General features: G+C 42.7%; 1 protein-coding gene across 4 annotated transcripts in view; it reads right to left on the minus strand.

Moving 5' to 3' along the window:
• Positions 1–19990, minus strand: part of Fbn1 (fibrillin 1) — a 205892-nt gene that overhangs the window by 52210 nt on the left and 133692 nt on the right. For all 4 annotated transcript variants that reach the window (XR_866221.3, XM_006498747.1, NM_007993.2 and 1 more), the window contains exons 19-32: positions 19588–19713; positions 17973–18098; positions 17343–17462; positions 16991–17128; positions 16531–16581; positions 14780–14905; positions 12681–12908; positions 11059–11184; positions 10809–10937; positions 9872–9997; positions 9659–9784; positions 8381–8503; positions 7305–7430; positions 6003–6128 (exon numbers count right to left, since the gene is read on the minus strand). Coding sequence is in view for 3 of the 4 variants with exons in the window: in XM_006498747.1 (XP_006498810.1) it covers positions 6003–6128; positions 7305–7430; positions 8381–8503; positions 9659–9784; positions 9872–9997; positions 10809–10937; positions 11059–11184; positions 12681–12908; positions 14780–14905; positions 16531–16581; positions 16991–17128; positions 17343–17462; positions 17973–18098; positions 19588–19713 (1797 nt within the window). In the remaining variant the exon portion in view is untranslated. The remainder of the gene's footprint in view (positions 1–6002; positions 6129–7304; positions 7431–8380; positions 8504–9658; positions 9785–9871; positions 9998–10808; positions 10938–11058; positions 11185–12680; positions 12909–14779; positions 14906–16530; positions 16582–16990; positions 17129–17342; positions 17463–17972; positions 18099–19587; positions 19714–19990) is intronic.

The raw sequence follows: 19990 nt of genomic DNA on the forward strand, positions 1-19990 counted from the left end.
CAAAATACAATGATGACAGGTTTTGTGACATTCTTTTGTGATGTCACTGATAATCATGACATGAAAACACATAGGAAAGAATTATTTTTAATGATCACAGCAAGTTGTTTAGGTAAATTTTAATGTGGTCTCAACAGTTACATGAACTGACAGAGGTCATAGGGCAGACCAACATAGACTCGTAGCTTTGAACTCATGACTGGGAGCCTTAAGTAACTGGACAAGAGAGTCCATCACATCCCCAGAAATAAAGAAGGCCAGTGTAGGGATAATTGAGCTTAATGTCACATAGGTGTTTATAAAAGCAAGCCTCTCTAGGCTTGTCTAAGACTCCATAGCACCAACAGAGATGTCCACAGGCATGGTAGTCCCACACCGCAGAAGGTAATACACTAATCATAACTTTTGTGGAGTTCTGTTTTAATTTCCTTCTTTTATTTGTCATAATATTTGGCAAATAATTGTTGGTGGAATGAAGGAGCTGCTCCAGATACTCCAGAATGGCTAGGGCCTGAGTGTGAAGTGCCCCACACGGGCTCCTGTGTGCAGCCCTGGCTCCCCGGCTGTGGTGTTGTTTGGGAAGGTCAAAAGGCTTTGGTACCATGGCATAGGCAGCAGATGTGAGCACTCAAGCCAGGCTTGAGGATGACACCTGCTTCCTGGTCAATGAAGACCTGCCATCCTGCAAACCACCACCACAGGTATGGCTGCTCAGCTGTCGTCCCTCCCCATTATGACAGAATGTCCCTTGAAGTCACAAGTCAAAATAAATCCTCTTCCTCCTCAGTTGTTTCTATTGGGTGTTCCATCCCCACAAGAAAAGTAATGGAAGCCCGGCAGTGGTGGCGCACGCCTTTAATCCCAGCACTTGGGAGGCAGAGGCAGGCGGATTTCTGAGTTCGAGGCCAGCCTGGTCTACAAAGTGAGTTCCAGGACAGCTAGGGCTACACAGAGAAACCCTGTCTCAAAAAACAAAACAAAAAACCCCAAAACAAAACAAAACAAAACAAAAAACAAAAAGAAAAAAGAAAAGTAATGGATATAGAACTAAGACAGACTTTAAGTAGAAAGGACTAGAATTCTGTCTTGGGATTTTTAAATGTTCAGAGAAGGCAGAGATTAGACCCCACAGCCAGTAAAAGGCAAAGCTAGGGTTAGCCTGGACTTGGTTTCTCTGGCGACAGACACTTCCCTTGGGACAGGGATGTGTAACTAAGATCCTTAGTTTAGTAATTTCAGTTTTATTTTAAACTTTCTTTTAAAGACTTAAATGTTGATGCGACTCAGATAAACATCCATAAATCTCTTTTACTAAGTATAATTTCACAGTTAATCTGCAATATAATCCTCTCCAGTCTTCTCTTTATTAGCATATATTCACTGTATAAAATGGATCTGGTTATAGTTTCATACATGTATATCATGTCCTTGGACCATATTCAACCCCTAATTATCTCCTTTTTTTCTCCTTTGTCTAGTTGTCTAGTGGTCAAAGATACCACTATTTTCATATGCCTTTACCTTTTCCCTTAATCTTGCATTTAAGATGAGTACTTCTTTTGATAGAGGAATCTCCTTTAGTCACTATTACTAAGATTTAATATAAAATTAAAATCCAAGAAAATATTTTAAATTTTGCCCTGTTTTCAAGGTGAAAGAAATTCTAGTTGCAAGAGGGTGTGTGTTGTGAGCTTTGGGAGACCTGAGAACAGTGATTCAAGGGTCATAGTCAAGTCTCACGTTGTCAATACAATGGAGCATATTAGCTAGCTTCTGTTTTCAGTGAGTAAGACGCAGGTGAGAAAGAGAGCGGGTGATACAGTGCAAACACATTTCGGAGTTAACAGCGTCAGCGTGAGTATGGATGCACGTATGCGTGTGCACGCACACACACACACACACACACACACACACACACACACACACACACACAGACTCAGGCATACAACTCTTGCTAATTAACTGTTTCCATGGCAGACTTGGGCACGTGGAGGGGAAACTGAGCCATAAGGAAAACAAGCAAACAAAAGCACAGCACTGAAACGCTCTTCAATAGCATGAGGGAAACAGCACAGGTCTGCCAAGAACGTCTCTTTCTGTACAAATGTTCCCTTTTCTCCACAAGTTTGCTCCAGACAGAAAATTCATTTTTCAGAATAAGTGGAAGCCAAGCAAAGCAAAGAAATTCAAATTCAGGCTGACACTGCAACCTTCTTAACCCCACAGGTCCTCTGTCACAAAGGCTCACACAGGTCCTCTGGACATGGCCCCCCTGAAGGGTCAGGGTGAGCGGCAAGCAGACTCCGTGGCAGGACTTCGCCTACGCGCACAAATCTGCCACACAGGTCCGAGATGCATATTGAACTTCTGTAGCCTCCACAGCCACCATACAGAGAGAGAGCTTGCCACCTACAAACGCCTGTCTTTCTGCCCCTAGATAGCATCCGCCCCATGGATCCTGAGCCCGTGTGCTGGCACATAAGCAATCTCTAGAATTAGGGGCTGAGGAAGAGGGCATGACAGCTTAAATGCAAGTGCTACTTGGATTTCTTAATTTAGGTCAAAATTTGAGCCAAGACTATTAACCGAAGAGAACACCCATGGAGTTTCCACAGGCTGACAGCCAGAGCAGGAAAATTAGTGGTGATAAGAAAAGCAGGAGGAACTGCCCGGCTGCGGCATGGAATAGTAGGACTCTGAGACCAGCCAGAAACAGTTCTCATGTGAAAGGAAATCTTGCTTTTTTCAACAATTCTGATTTTTATCCACTGGTTATGTGATCATGTGATGCCAGGTAGGTTCTAAAAATTAGCTTGTGAAAGTGAAGACCCACTTGGGTGGCACCCGGCAATGACTTTATCTTCTTCCCATTACAGTTACTTAGAATGAGCAGCAGAGGTCACAGGAAAGCTGTGACCCCACCCACTTAAGCCAAAGACAGAGGATCCGCGTCCTAGGTTCCAAGCAAACACACATTCTCTCTCCATTAAATCAGACATTCCCTTCAGCAGTATCCACAGTTTGGACAAAGCTTAACAAGAAAAAAAAAATGAAATGCTTAGCATCTGTGTGGGCTGGGAATGCGAGTCAGTGGGTGGATTCTTAACGCTGCTGATGTGATTGGGAGAAGAAAACATGTTTATTTGTTAAAATGGAAACAATCAGTAATGACAAGGGAGCTGAAATATTTAGACAGAGCTGTAATAGAGCCCAGAGGGTGATTTTAGTTCTCATGAAACAAAGTCCCTCCTTAGGAAACAGCATATGTGTTCTTAATAATTGCTTCCCAGGGTACTCATTTAAAAATCTATCCAAATAAGCAGGGTGTGCATGTATGTGGTGTGTGTGCATGCGGGTGTGTACATGTATGTGTGTGTGTGTATGTGGTATGTATATGCATGTGTAAGTGTGTGCGTACATGTGTGAGCATGTGTGTGTATGTGGTGTGTGTGCATGTATGTGATGTGTGTGTGAGCATGTGTGAGTGTGTGTGCGTGTGAGTGTATGAGTGTGTGTGTGAGAGTGTGTGTGCTATGACACAGTTGCGACATTTCTTTTTGCTGTTACTTGTAGTGTGTCTTGCTTATCCACTTAGGCAAGATAAGTATCTCAGTTTACACTAGTTGTCTGGGACATTATAAACACTCCTCCTTAACGGGACCATCACCAAGGTGACCTGACGGTGCTCGAAGCTATGAGTAATACTGACTTGAAACCAGTCTGAAAGAGACCTAGTTACATGAAATAAAAAGACATTTTGGCTGATTTTTAAAAATGTGTTTTCAAGTGTGTGAGGCTTGCCAGTTCCTGTCTGTGTAAGTCATTTCCGGTCCAGTGTGATACCTTTGGCTGCTACTAACAGGGTTATTCCCAGGGGATCTTTTCTTCTCACCCTAATGCAGCCCCTCCTCCCATAGGTTACTGCAGAGTTCTTTGCCCAAGGGGGTTGTCTGGTTAAAGTCAGATGACTCTGATTTGTTTATGATCACAGACCAGTGGGAGAACCCAGAACACAATCGAGGAGTCTTCTCTTCCAGACATGAATATCATAAACTATTCTACTGTGATATTGCTCACAAAATGTGGGGCATCTTCCTACAGTGCTGGCTGGATATTGTCAAACTGAAAAGTAATTTTAAACTGCAGTTGAAAAAAATAGGAAGGTATTGGCCCTTCTGAAAACAAAACAAAACAAAACAAAAACAAAACAAAACAAAACAAAACAAAACAGAGTTTCTCTGGGTATACTTCTGTTCATTGGGCTTACTAATAGGTGACTTCTGTGCTGTCACATTGGCACTGACTCAGCCAGCCCACAATGAGTATGTCCTGTCCCCCCAGTCTTTGCATCTCTGCAGATTCAATTATAAAAAATTTCCCTTTAAAGATGGATTTCCACGCATGTGTGGCAAACAGTTATATTGAGGTCTCAGTAGACTTCACGTTGCCTCTAGGCATGTTATCTGAAATAGCAGTAAGCTCCTGTACATCATATCTATCATATCTACCTGTAATGACACAACAATAGCATAGACATAACCTGTCGTCATGGTGAAAGACCTAAAATAACCAGCTGCATGTTCACCAGTTAAATGGACTTTGGAAAGTGGAGCTCTACAGACTCTGCCTCCAGCCAATGAAGACTCTCCCAGAGACTCTGTCTCTTCATGATCATCACAGCCCTCTGAACTTCAGTGAGCTTTGTTGTTTTGTTTTATTTTATTCATTACAATGCAGCAGAGTTAGTCTACCCTCCTCTTCACGAGGCCAGACCACCATCCCTTAGCAAGCCTTATACTGACACTGGAAGCTGATGATAAGTGTTGAACCTGAGAGTCATTTGTACCTCAGCATCTATGTGGATGAGCTCCTGTTTACCAGAAGGGACCCCTAGCCAGGATTTCTGTGAGAAGCAACAAGGGAGCATAAAAGAATTTCAGTATTATGCCTCATTCAATGGCTTGGACATCCTGTCATTTTTGAATCACCAATAACATTACTGCCATGTATTAGTAAGTTTGATAATTAACACAGTCACTTTATAACTCATAAATATATTTTGATGCTTTCTTGAAATACACTGATACAATTAAGAGGGGGAGCCATACATTATCAAGTTGCCACTATGACAGTTTTAATGTTTAAGTCACAGGGCCTTGCCAAGCAACTTTTGGAATTCAAACCTAACCTATTACTTTTTCAATGTTTTTAAAGTAAAGTTGCCATTCAAGGTCACCATGATGTTTTAAATTATGTCATATGCCACAATCTGTATCTTTAATATAAGTTATTATAGTAAAATGTTACTGTCTACCATTGCATGTGTTTAATTTCATTATTTCATGTTTGAAGACTACATCTAAATACTTATGAAACAACGTCATGGCACAGAGTGGCTTCTTCCACTTGGTATTTAATATGATAGCCTGAAAATGTTGCGTAAGGGTTACTTAAGTGCTATTGATAACAAATAAGAAAACTGTGAATAGTTCAATTTCTTTATGCCATTAGCTAAGTCACATGGATAAAGACTTGTTTAGGCTAAAAAGTTAGTGTATCCAAAGCACTCTAACTTGAGGACTGGTAAGGACGGATAAAATCCAGGGCGTTTACTTGAAAAGTAATCTTAGTTGCAAAATGAAGTGTTGGCAAAAGAAGGTTGCTCTGACAAAGGGTTATGAATCTTCAGGAACCAGCATGCTCACTAATGTGATCCGAAAGCATGATTCTTAACCTATAAAGATTACGCCATTCATCATGTTCACTTATCCAACACAGTGCACAGTTATTTTCACAGATAGAAGAATAGGCTTTGCTTATGTTGGTTTTAATAAAGCATGGAAAGTTTCAAAGGGATAGAGGCTAAATTGAGGAAATATGGCACATGAAATAGCCACAATACAGTTAAAAATGTAAGTTTAAAAAGGTGTTAAATTACAATTATTAGGGCAGTTTCTTAGTTACTTGGCATGTTTTCGATCAGTATGAAACAGAAAGAATACCTGTACAGCCCGTTTTTCCTTTCTTCCCTGAATATCCCATATCACAGTGGCAGATGAACGAGCCTTTAGTATTTTCACAGGTCCCACTAAGGCAGATGTTTGGATTCAGGTCACACTCATTGACATCTGTAAGATAGAGATACAATTCATATGTCCAAGTTTCTGTTGTAATGGATATTTTCTCCCTGAGAAAAAGAACTATGATAAAAACTAAGAAAAGGTAAGACACTTTCACTAAAAAATAATATTGGAAAGTAAACATTATAAAATATTATATTTAGATGCTTTCTCTCAGAAAAAAAATATAAGGGACTCCATTCATACTGGCATGTCTTAGTGCTGACTACTCGTGTGAGCTGCCTGTTACTCGGGTGGTGAGTAAACTCACTAACTCTTGCTGAATAGAAGCTCATTTATGGGGTGGTTTCTCTAGGAGACATCATTCTCTGTGGGAAGATAACTGTGAGTCTGACTGTGTGATGCCTACAATTTATTGGAAGAGAAGGATCAGTGGTTAAGAGCATTGGCTGTTCAATTCTCAGTACACGCATGGCCACTCACAATTGTCTGTAACTCCAATCCTAAGTGACTTGATGTCCCCTCCTGGCCTCCACTGGCACTAGTCATGCATGAGGTGCCCAGGCATACTTGTAGGCAAACATCTGCCCATATAATAGATGTGCTCATAACCCACCCTAGGCTCTTATTTCTGGCCAAGAGGGAATGTCCTTCTCACCAGAAATAAACTGAAAGGACTTTGGAAGAGATCACTGCATAGAACCAGATGACATCACTGGCCTGGGTAAGTCATGAGAGGAAGGCTTCTGCAGATATTCAGAGCAGTGGTGAGCTTGCTCATGCACAGAAACAAACTACCCAGGCCTGGGGACGCGCTGTCCAGTGCAGCACTCCTCCACATTCACAGAAGACTAACAGTGGTACCCTTTCCCCACAGCTGAACTAGAAAGCCTTATACTTCACAGGGAATGGAGCAGCCCACCAGAAGGGTCTTGCCTCAACAATACAGCAAAAACTGTTCTCAGCTAACTGCTGCTTAAAAGTACGACTTGTAAAAAGGATCAGCCTGGTTCCAGATGACCAAACCACATCCTCAAAGTTCAACAATACTTCCAGAACACAGAGATAGCCAGCGTTTAATCAAGGTGAAATTTAAAACAGCCAGCTTACAATAAGAAAGTTATCAGGCAGGAGAGGAAGCAGGAAATATGACCTAGTTGATCTCTATTGTCAGTTTCTCAATACTGTGACTGAGCAGTTAGACAACACTGCCTTCTTTCTTACCCACACAAGTCTTCATGTCTTCAGATGCCATGAACCCATCATAGCACAGGCACCTGTACTCCCCAGGTATGTTTGTGCACTGGCCACCATCACAGATATTGGGGTTGTCTTCACACTCATCAATGTCTGAGGAGAAGAAAATCAACAGCTGCATGTTATATAGATATTGATGTTGGCTCCATTATTCAGTGAGGAAGTATAAACTGACCCAATGTAACAAAATTCAGCCCACTTGTATAACATGAGCATCTCCTAACCCTAAATCTAAACGAAGCTTTGTAAAGATTACTCTATCAGGTTATCCTAGGGACAGAGGAGGCAGCCAATCACAAAATTCTCAGTGTCTGGCCTGAATTCACAATTCAAAATGATTATGAACCATATTTTATCATTTTCCAGTTAGAAATGGCTACTTTCAACATTTGTTTGGATAGTCAGATTACACTGAGGTGGGCTTTGTATGTGTGGGTGGGGGTGGGGATTAAAGGTCAAATAAAATCAGTGTGTTTCTTAGGGTCAAATTCTCTTCTTAACCAGAGGCAAAATCAAAGTCTGAGTCACGCATTCTACTTTTTACCCCTTGTTGGCTGCCTGGCTCAGCCAGTGTCAGGTAGTAAGACAGTACAAGTTAGGAGAGAGGCTCTCAAACTTCAGCATCTATCCAAACACACGGATCACCAGGATTGCCCAGGGCTTCTTAACTCAGTAGATTTGGATAGAGGCTGAAGTTTTGCAGGCTCACAAATCCTCAGGTCATAGGGCTGATGCAGAAAACACACTCAGAATTGCACCAAATTAAGTTCATGATGCAACTTTCCAAATTCCGTTTAACCAAGAAAATGTCTTGTAGTCCAATTATTACACAAGTGCTATAGGTAAACTTCCTTCCTCTTTCCCACAATCTCAACTACATTTAATAAACAAAGATCTGGTGTTAAATGTCTTGCTTGAAGACACACAGCTAAAATATGCAATAGACAAGGACTTGAGCCCGAGGTTGTTATACTCTGAAGCCCAGGCCTCTGAATCACTCTACTTGGGGGACTGTGAAGTGTGAAGAGTGTGAAGCTGCTCACCTGTGCACGATCGCTGGTCTGGCATTAGCGCGAAGCCTGGCTGACAGCTACATTCATAGCTCCCGTCAGAGTTTGTGCAGAAGGTCTCACAACCACCGTTCATTATGCTGCATTCATCAATATCTAAGAGAAGTGAGAACAATGTTAACATTTGTCCTCTCCCAAACTGTTGTTGAACCTTAATTACCACCATACAAGTATTAAGGAGTGGTGCTTTGAGAGGTTATTAAGCTATGAGGACCGCACATTGTTGGGTAGCATTAGTGACAACTGTAAATGGATGAATATGGCCATTCTTATTTTCTCTCTTGCCTCTTACACATTTTGGTGCAGCAAAAAGGCCCATTCCAAATGCCAGCACTTTGCCATTGCTTCCCAGCCTCTAGAGCTATGAGGCAATGAATTTCTATCATTATAAATTAGCCAGTGCCGGGTAGTCCAGTATAGCACATAAAAACTGACAGAGGCACCTTCTTTTGTGTTTACACTTGGAGCAATCTTCTTGGTCACTGATTCAATTAGAAACATGAATTAAGGCTTGATGGGCTGAGGTTCTGATCCTTTGCAAGAACCTGAATTGAAGTTTTGAGTTGACCTTGGCTAGATTTCAAAAGAATTTGGGCTGATTTATGGTTGTGGGTGGAAACCGTCTAAGACTTGGCAGTTCTACATGGTGTACACCCCAAGCCAGGCCCACACTGGCAGCATTTACACAATCTCACTTGGACTTTGGGCATGATAAAGCCACAGGGCCTCCCGTGTCACTCTTCATGGGGGAAACTAGACCTACGGAGGACCAACCACAAAGCAAAATTCTCGTCCCACAAAAACCCATACTTAGGGAGTGCCAAACATGGCCTCAATTTCAGGGTAAGATATCAACAATTCCATGTTCTTCTTGTCGGTGATCACTCTTCGAAGTTTTTAAATCATCTCTACTAAGCCAGGCAGAGACCTCACCTCATGCCTTCCTGCATTTTCCACGGCACTTGCTATACTTAGTTCATCCCAGGGTTAATTATCACTGGCTGCTCGGCTTTGGCATGCATTTTTTTATGTTCATTCTCAAAGAGCATACATCAGATTATGAATCTTTCATTCATCTGCTTCTCTGAAGAGGAAAGTGAGGTGCAAATATTGTGGGCCGCTAGGAGAATCCTACTTGCAAGAAAGATTAAGCAAAGGGATCCAGCAATGAAGCCGGAACTCAGAATGCATTGCTTTTACAAAGAGATGAAATAAAATGCATGGTGAAATAGAAAGAAGGCTGGAACTTACCGACACAGAAGAGCCTGTCATGAGTGGGGTGGTAGCCAGGGTTGCAGGCACACTGGTACTTCCCTATGAGGTTCACACAACGCCCATGGGGACAGAGATTCGCACTCAGCTCACACTCGTTGATGTCTGTTTAGAGACAAAGAACAACATAGAGATGTAAGTGTCTGAATCAAACAACTGACCCTGCGCAAGTGTTCTAAAAGAGCTACTTACCAATGCATGCAGAGATGTTTGGGGACAATTGGTGACCAGGAGGACATTCGCAGCGATAGCTTCCCTCTGTGTTGTGGCAAATGCCTCCTCGACACAGGAGAGGATCTCTCTGACATTCATCAATATCTGGAAAACAGAAATGCCCCATGTTGAAGATGCTGTTCTTCAAGATGGTACCTTGATCTTCTTTACCAGGCAGTCCCCCTTTCCAGCCCCCAGTTGCTGGGAATCCTGGCTACTGATGGCTTATCAGTTCCCTTCTGTCCATCTCACTCAAGAGCTTGGGAGGTGAGAGGCCACAACACTTTCCTACATTAGAAGCAATCCACAGTGAATCCTAATTGACCGACTTGGAAATAAAAAACCCTGACCTTGTATCAACACAGGACAGCTCCCAGTGCCCTTCTCCCCTCCAGAGCTCCCTGTAGGGTCCGAGTATGCTGCAGTACAGCCAGACTCCATACTATTCTCTCTGCCACTCTGAGGGATTCCTCCCTCAAAACACTTCTTCCAAACCCACAGCAAAACAAAGCACAAACAAACCAAAATCCAAACAAATGAACCTAAGTTCACCGCTTGTGTGCAGGAATCTCTTCTCAGAATATTCACAGGGAACCCAAGCTAAGGTAGGGTAAGGTAGTCACCACTGTCTTCTAGAACTGAGATGCAGACACCCCGAGATGGGGCTCCTGCTATGGCTTACATCTGAAGTGTTTTCAATTCAACTGTGTCAGGTGTTGAAAGTTGAAATCTCTCAGGGTCTCACAGCTTGCCTATGTAGTCACCTATGATTGTTAGCCCCTCAGTGCCTTCCTATATGAGTCTCCTTCGGCCACAGACTGCCCTCCCTGGTCAGAAGACTGGACAGCAGGAACTGCCTGGGACATGACCTGTGAGGAATGCAGGCTTCTCACAGTCCTTGGCTTCCCATACTCACCCATGCAGTTCTTCATCATCATGAAGCCACTTTCATAGCCTTCATCACACTTGCATTCAAAGTCCCCCGGGGTGTTCACACACTGGCCTCGGCCACAGAGGTCAGGAGATATGCGGCACTCATCAATGTCTGTGTGAAAAACAGCAGGAAGCAGTGACATGAGGGCTGGCACAACCTTACAAGGTGAAACAACACAGAAAAAGAGGAAAAATGTGAAGACTCCACCCTTTCTGCCCCTGCAGACACTGACCTGTACAGTTCCTCTCTTCAGAATCCAGAGCAAAGCCACTGTCACACCTACACTTGAAGCTGCCAATGGTGTTCCTGCACTTGCCGTGGGTACAGAGGCTGGGTATCATCTTGCACTCATTGATATCTTCAGGAAAATGAAAATGCAGGGAAGAAAAGCATGTGGGTAAATGGTTAGGATCTCTCACCTTAAACCCAGAAGGTTGGAGAGCCTTCATTTCAGGTCTTGTCAATATCCATCTCAAAAAATGTATGATAATCCAGGGCTAGGACTTCACAAACATCCCTAGTTATTCTGACCTCTACATTTTAAGAGAACACTGTTAAGGGAGCTCGCTGCTCACTTCCTGACATGTGGCAAGGATGTGATCACCATTGACCAATGATTGTCTGAACTCCAAATGCTACTTAAAGCACATGGACAATGACAAATACAACATTCACCCAGACAGCCACTCACCCAGCCACACAGCCACCCTCCCACCCTGCCACCCAGCCGCCTTCCCACCCTGCCACCCAGCCACCTTCCCACCCTGCCACTCAGCTACCCTCTCACCCTGCCACCCACCCTCTCACCCACTCACAACCATCATGGCAACAGAATGAGGCCCTCATTTAGTGCTCTTTGATGCTTTCTTGGTTACATCTTAAAATGACTTTGAAAATTTAAAGATGTCACTTGAGGTTTAGCTTACAAATAATCCATGCTACTTTTATTTTCTCAACATTATATGTCACTAATATAATTTAGAGAGCTTCTTGAATACAAAAGGGCTGCACACACACACACACACACACACACACACACACACACACACACAACCTGTGGGTCACATTGTTTTGAATTTACTTAAGAGAAATTTAAGTGGTCTTCTAGAAACTGCCTTTCTGGACAGGATAGTTTGAGTGATTACAGTCTCACTGAATAACAACTGACAAAAAGAATAAGAGAAGGAAGGAACAGAGAGAAGACAAAGGAAAAATCCCTTGCTTTATGTATAAAGACAATCTGGCAGTGTTTATGTACTGAGTTCCCATTTTCCTGACTCGATTCAGTCTTGAAGAATGTGAGAATGAGGTTTCAGATCTCCAAAGCCTTACGTGAGAGGCAGCACGAAAAACTGAGCTGTCAAATCCTCCACTAGGAACAGTGGCCTGGCCTCTGCCTGATCAGAATGCTTGGTGAACAGGAGCCCGGGAAACAGCTCAGCTGGGGAAAGCACTTGATGCACATTCACAAAGACCTCACTTTGAATTCTCAGCATCCACATAAAATAGCCAGGGATGGCCCTGTGAACCTACCTGTAACCGCTGTGCTGGGGACATAGGGTGGAGATAGGAAGACCTTGGGGGCCTGATGGCCAACTGGCCAAAAATGATGAGCTTCAAGCTCAGTAAGAGATAGAGATACTGTCTCAGGAAATAAGGTAGAGGAAGACTCACATTTTAGCCTCTCACTTTCATGTGCACACATAGGAGTAAGCAGATCTTGCAAACAGACACAGACACAGACACAGACACACACACACACACACACACACACACACAAATACCACCACCACCACCACTACCACCACCACCATCATCATCAGTAGCAGCAGCCACATGGAGCACCGTACATACCTTTGAAGAAAGGTTTCCCATTTGTAATGTCTTTTGTGGCAAACCCAGGTCCTCGGGGACAGAGTTCCTCATACTCCCGGCTGTTTCTCAATGGACACTCCTCACACTCTTCCGTTCCCCAGGCTGCCCCAACAGAGCAGCAGCAGGCATCCATTCGGTGGCGGCCAGCGATGGGCAAGGTGCACTCTTCATCGTCATACTTGAGGAAGCAGGTCTCCAGGCGGATGTCTGTCAGAGAGGGCAGGAGACTGAGGAGAGCTGCTCTTCACTGTCCAAAGCTACCAACTTTTCTTGGGGAAAATACAACACATCCCAGTTTGCTATATTCCATGACTACATTTTTCTCCAGTTGGAAACCAGGATTATGTGGTAGGTATTCCAGCTAATGAAGACTTTATCCTCTTCCTCCTCGGACATGTTTAAATGTCCTGTTTAAGGAAGGCTCCCTTCCAACTTTTGGTATTTCCTGATAGTTCTACATAGGCAGCCAATGACCGAAAAGTGCCACTTTGCTGAGTGTGGGCATCTTCTCCTTGTAAAGCCATGTTCATCACCAATGTGTGCATTCCACGGTATCTTGGCATCTCCTTCCTAGGAGCAAACTCACTCTGTTGCTGGAATGTACCTATTGCTCAAACATGGCCTTGGACTTACTACATTTCTGGAGAGGCAGACCACTAATCTGGAAAGAGGGCTTCCCTTGTTAAGATAAAAGAGGAAATGGCAAACGAAAGTCATCCATTCTTCTAAGATGTTTTACTTCAATGTGTGTGTGTGCACGCCTAATCCCTGCCCCAATTTTAAGCTACTGTGAAGGAGGCTGGCAGACCAGGGGACAGAAGGCCTGGGTTCTGGGACTATTCTTCAACTTACTGTTTCTTAGCAAAATCATTATGCCTGATCCCAAATCTTCACGCTTGCTGAATGCCCATGTCTCAGGAAGCATCTCGATGCTCTGCTAAGATTATGTACTCAAGAACTGCAAAGTATCATTCACGTGTGTTTTTCTTCCCATTTGCCTTCACAATGTGGCTGTGACTATTTACTTAAGTGTTCAAGTTACCCAGTGTCTTTTTTTAAAAAAGATCTCTCTGTAGCATTTGAATTGCTCTATGTCCAAGTTTCACAGACTGAGGCAGGTAATTTAAGGTAAACTCCGTCTTTCAGTCGAGACTCTAGAGGGATGCTTCTAAACAAGGTCCCTCATAAATAAATAAAGATTTGGGTTTGGATTTGCTGATATCCTTAAATACCAAAGACTCAGAGCTCTGAACTTCCCTTCTGTTCCATATTGTAAACACTTCCAAATTCTATGTCTGAAGGTTGGTTCTCATTTGTAAATGATCAAATTTCCTCAGCTGTATTGACAGCCTTATAAGTACATAAAGTAGTCTTCATCAGGGATATTATTCAGTCTGATTCAGCATCAAAGATGTACTATATGTGACATCATTTATAGAGTCAAAGGCTAAGCATCAAGACACTGACAGTCATAATACTAGGAGTCAGACAGATACAACAGCTAAGAGTCATGGGGCATCCTTCTGAGGACTTCAAGTCTCTTCCATGTCACTGGGATGGGATGACTAGATGACTGGATGTGTCCTGTCCCCTGGGTTCTAGCAGTTGGCACGAAGATTCCCATACAACTGGTAGAGATGATATATATCCCTATTTCCTAGCTTTCCCCACCCCCAACTCCCTTTCCTAGGAAGATTTCTGCTCCTGACATCAATGGGGGTTTCCTATAAGGGTCTATCTGTCAGTTATAGATCAAGGCTAATAGAAATGGGGTACAGCTCCCCATAACATGCAAATATTCTTCCCTCTGCAACTCAGCCTGTATCCTACAGCCCAGGGCATATGGGCAGCAGCACAGTAGCAACTGGGATGGCACTGAGCTGAGGAATGAAACGACTAGCTCAGAAGAAAGCCTTTCCTTAGCAGAGTTAGGAAGACAGTTTGTCAAGAAAACCACCCTAGATCCTAGCAGATGAGCTGAATCTGCAGGGGCATGTGTGCACATGTATGTGCACGTGTGTGTGTGTGTGTGTGTGTGCCTGTGTCCAAATATCTAACTGAATTTTATTTATCTTTACCAAGACAGATTCTTCCTGTAGCATCCAAAGTCATTCCATTGGGACACTCGCACTTGAATGAACCCCTGGAGTTGACACACAGGCCGTTCTTGCATACTCCCGGGAACACTTCACACTCATTGATATCTAAGAAAGAAAAGGAAGGAAGCATTAAGTCGGTATATCTGTCTAAGTTAATCCTGGCTTATCCGACTCATAGATTCACAATGATTCTTACAAAAGAAAGGGCCTTTTCTGAACCGGATAAGTTCAAAACCCTAGCTTGCCTCCAACAGTTCATATTAACAACATATTAACAACAGTTCATATTATCGTCTGGTGTGTCTTAATGGCAAGCAGTGGGTGTGTTTACTAAAGCCAGGAGTCTTTTCACTGGTCCTTGGGAATTGTATTTGAGTTGTAGAGACAGAGGCCAAGGGCTTGGGGGACAGCTCTGGTAAGTAAGGGTCTGAGAGTTATAGCTAGCATTAGGAGACAAGATGACTAGACATAGACAAAAATTATAAAAGAGGGAAAGTCTTGCACTTGAGTGTATGAAACTCAAATCCTGCTGTGGGACATGTGGGCCAGTGAAGGCGTACTGAGCCCATGTGGTCGGTTGGGTGAGGGAGCGCCAACATGCATGACCATCCATTTGTCATCCACCAGTGCTGCCCCAGCCTACTGAGCCTTCCCAGTTTGCCTCATGGGGCAATGTGTTCTCTGCACTTAATTTGGAAAAACAGACAACATTGAATTAATTCAAAGAAAGGCAATCTAAATGCCAAAAGGAGGGAGCCTTGAGAGCCTTAGTTAACACACACACAGACACACAGACACACAGACACACAGACACACACACACACACACACACACACACACACACACACACACACACACACACGTCTATTTTAAAGAGGTCTCTCTCTAAGCCAAGAGTGTTGAGAAAAAGTCTCAATGTTTTCTTGAAAGAAAACTAAACAGAAATGGAGTCTAACCTACTTTTGGAGGGGGTTGTTCCTCTGAGTTTTTCCTTGGCCATTTGTAAACCAAAATGTGCTGTTAAGCTCAGATAAGTTATGAACGGCTGGTCTGAACCAGAAAAAAGCCAAGGGATTCAGTCATCATTTGGAAAGCGAGCCCTTGGGTGGGGGTTGTAGGATTCCTCTTTGTTTTAACAGGAAAAAAAAAAACCTTCCATTTTATCCCACATATGGGACTGTTGTTTTTGAAAATACTTCAGCTGCTGTGTCATGTCAGGCTATGTTAGTCACCGTGACCTATATCTACTCAGGACTCCATGAGAAAGAACCTCAGTGAACTGGAGAGGGTCCACATGGACCTTGAAAACAGAGGCAATTGAGTTCACCCCTCTAAGTCACCCAGGAATGTGAGACAAATAAACAAGCAACCATAATAAAAGGGGTGGGGTTCTAGCCACGAATGCAAACTTTACAGTCTTTGCAAAAAGAAAGAAATGTCTTGCATTTTTTGCTCCTGATTTGCAGATAGCCTTTTGCAAACGTGGCCACTCCAAAGATGCACAGTTGTTCTGAAGCTTATCCAGCCACACTGTCCTCTGGCCCTTAGTGATCTAACACTGAAGGCGGCTTGCGCATTTAACCTCGGTTCTGTTCTGTGGCTCTGCGTAATGTTTTCCTCGGCATCATATCCCTCACAGGGAAGCTCCTTTACTCCTTTATTGAGGCCACGTTAACACAAACACTCTTCATACACACAAAGACGCACGGTTTAGAAGTAATAAGAAATACCTTCACATTGCGTGCCTTTAATTCTTGAGAACCCTTTACCACAAATGGGATCTGTGGAGAAACAAAACAGTATTAACGGCATCTATCTAGAACTCTCAGTCATGACAAATCGAAGCAATTGGAGGGAGGGCTTGGGACAGCGGTTGGACTTTGCTGCCACGAATAAGCACAGGACCGCAGAGATAAAAGCAGAGAACCAATGAGAGTTCTCTGCTAGCGAAGCCCAGCCTGCAGGAACTGGTGCTTCAGGGGAAGCACCACAAGCTAATCACATGACCACATAGGAAGAGAAAATGGTACCCTGACCAGAATAACAGAAAATAGATGTCCTTGATATTTTGTTGGTTTCCTATTCAGGGATTTTTTTTTTATCAAGGTCATCTTTAAATTTTTCCACATGGACCTAAGTCAGTGGACTGACCAATGAAATGGCTGCAGAGCCATGCACCGGTTCTCTTACCAAGTTGACAGATGGTGCACGGGCTCCCCCACGCAGCACCAAGGGAGGAGCAGCACTCGGACTTCAAGGTGGCTCCGTTGATGTTGATCTCACAGCGCCCGTCGATGACAGTCTGCCAGCAAGTGCCCTTGATGGTTTCTGCAGAAAGAGGGGGTGACAGACATTTAACAGAATCTTATAAAAAACTCATTGTATACACTAGAATTATGGCTAGAGTGGCATTATGAAACAGGGAATAATAATCATTTAATCTCTTATATCTGAACTTCTGTGGCAGTCAAAGCAACTGTTAAATGCAAGACAACTGTATTATTGATAAACACTGAAAAATCATTCTCAGAAGGATAGATACCTATGCAGATGGTTTTTGTTGGGTCCAGAGTACTTTCAGGAGAACATTCACAAATGAAGGAGCCAGGGCTGTTCTTGCAGACTCCATTAATGCAAGGACTCGATTCACATTCATCAATGTCTGAAACAAAACCAGATCCCCATTACTACTGAAAGTTGGTCTTAAGCATAAAATGCATACCTCGACTTTGGCCTTCATTAGATAGTAAAGCTGGCCTAAACAGGTTTTGCCAAACTAGAAGGGATGTCAAAATACTTATTGAGCATATTTCTTTATTATAGAAGCTGGCACATGAGTGAGTCTTTGTATTCAGAAAAATCTGGATAAAATTATAGACTCAAATTATACATGCACAACACTTTCTTCATCTATTAAGTGATGGCAAGTGAAAATGCCAGCTAGAGTCAAATAGAAATGAACACCCTGAAACCACCACGGATGAAGGGGCAAAATGCTAAATGCAAGTAAGTGCCATCTGTGGCTAGAGTTTGTACAGTGTCATTTAGAAGCAGAGAATCTCAACAGAACTGGCTTGATCATCTAACATAGATTCTAACTTACTTCTATGGTGGTCTAATGGCTTTCCCAGAGAGTGGGGTGTGTGGTGGGAGAACAAAAAAGCACAAATACCTTCACAGGTTTTTAGGTCAGGTTTGTACACAAATCCTTTGGGGCAGGTGCAGACAAAACTTCCAGGTGTGTTTCGACATTGTCCATTGTCACAAAGTAGACTGTTCAGCACACACTCATTAATATCTAGAAAGAACAAACGGGAATGTTAGAAAGAGCTTGTCCCTCGCAGCCAATGCCATTTAGGTCAGGCCTTTAAATTCCTAATGGTATATCAAGTCCACCAAAGAGGCAAGACTCTTGTTCCATTGGCTTACCCTACACAGGAGCTTATTTTTCTTGTCCAAACTAAGTGTCTACAAAGCCCCAAGCTTTTGGATGCTATTTAATTCACTTCTTGGATTCTCTGAAAATTAGTTATCTTTACTTCTGTAAATGATTTGTAGCATTAGAATCAAAAGGACTAATCTTTCTGCTTTAAGAAATTAAACAAATAGAAAGCATCCTCAATATGATAGTATACATCTGTAATCCAGTACTAGGAGGAGAAGGCCATGTAAAATTACTCCAACCACAGAGTGAATATACTTTAATAGACAATATATTTTTATATATGTGCTTATATGTTCATATTATATATGTATATAATATGCATATATATTGCTTAAAATATGAGAATAATCAGACAAGAAGTAATGTTTCTATTGAGCATATGGAAATGGAAAGTCTATCAGAATACTATAAGGAACACAACTATTTTCCAAGAGTTCCAAATACCAGGAAGCTTCAAAAGGCCCAGGGACATATGAAAACAGGGATTTTCTTCTCCTGGGTCCGAGTCCATGGAGAGTCAGATGCTGTGTGAGCAGCAGTAGAGTTCAGTGTACATACAAGTTACTGATACTTGATAGGCTATGTGCCAGGCTGGAACAGTGAACAGACTTTTATACCAATCTGAATTATCCCTGAATAATCAATTACTTGCTTCAAAGTTAGATCAGCTCCTTGGACAGGGAGCTCCTTCCTAGCTCTGGCTCTAAAAATCCCACCAAAGTAAAAGTGGGATGCCTAACCCCAAAGCTCTGAATGGAAATAAAAATATATAATCTGAGATGTTTCTAGTTTATCTTAAAACTTATCAATTTGCATCATATTCCATAAAGGTGTATTTGTTCTTCAAATAAAAAAAATGCACCACTTTACATATGTGCATCCTTTACCCAAGAGCACACATATCTTGGTTTTAAAAGCCCAACTTCAGGAAACACAAGGCTGTGTGTTGCTCCAGACAGAAGATGTTCTCAGAAAATACTGTTCTAGGCAACTAAAGAATGCTGGAGAAAAAAAACTAATGCCCTAGGCTGACTGTTTTATTCCCAACCAAATGATTTACTTAGTTTCTGGATTCTTCCTTCATTAAAGGTTGTTATCACATGGAAAAGGGTGCTTGTTAAAACCAATGTAGAGTCATCATTACTGAAAACAAGCTGTACTTTCTCTGATTAAATCTAATGAGTAGTTGGGAGAACTGTTTCAGTGGAATGGCTCTGTAGCCATGCGGGAAAGGCTCCCAACACTTGCGTTTCCTACACTTAGCAAGGCTCTCTTTTACCAAGTGAATCTGTCATGTGATTCTTCACCAGAAACGTCACAGAAAGTGAGCTGAACTCCTTACCGACACAGTTTTTCCCAGTTATGTCTACTTCATATCCCGAGTTGCATATACATTTGTAGGTCCCACGGAGATTTTCACAAATTCCATTTGGGCAAATATCAGGATCTAATGCACATTCGTTTATATCTGCACCACCAAAAAGTTCAAAGTCAATCACATTCTAAAACAAACATTAAATGACAACAACACAAAAGAGTACAGCACACACAGTGAGTGACCTTAGGGCTTTTCAATGGGCTCACTTGGATGAGGAAACTCCCCTCTGTTTGCCCACTGTAAGATGAGTCACATCTTCCCCCACTCAAGACCCTGTAGGGAAACTGGCATCTGAGCTGTGACCATAGATCACCCATCATCCCTGAATTAGGCAGGAGAAGATGTGCTGGATGGTCCAAGCACCAGG

This window comes from Mus musculus, chromosome 2, assembly GCF_000001635.26.
Source record: "Mus musculus strain C57BL/6J chromosome 2, GRCm38.p6 C57BL/6J".
Classification (NCBI taxonomy): Eukaryota; Metazoa; Chordata; class Mammalia; order Rodentia; family Muridae; genus Mus; species Mus musculus.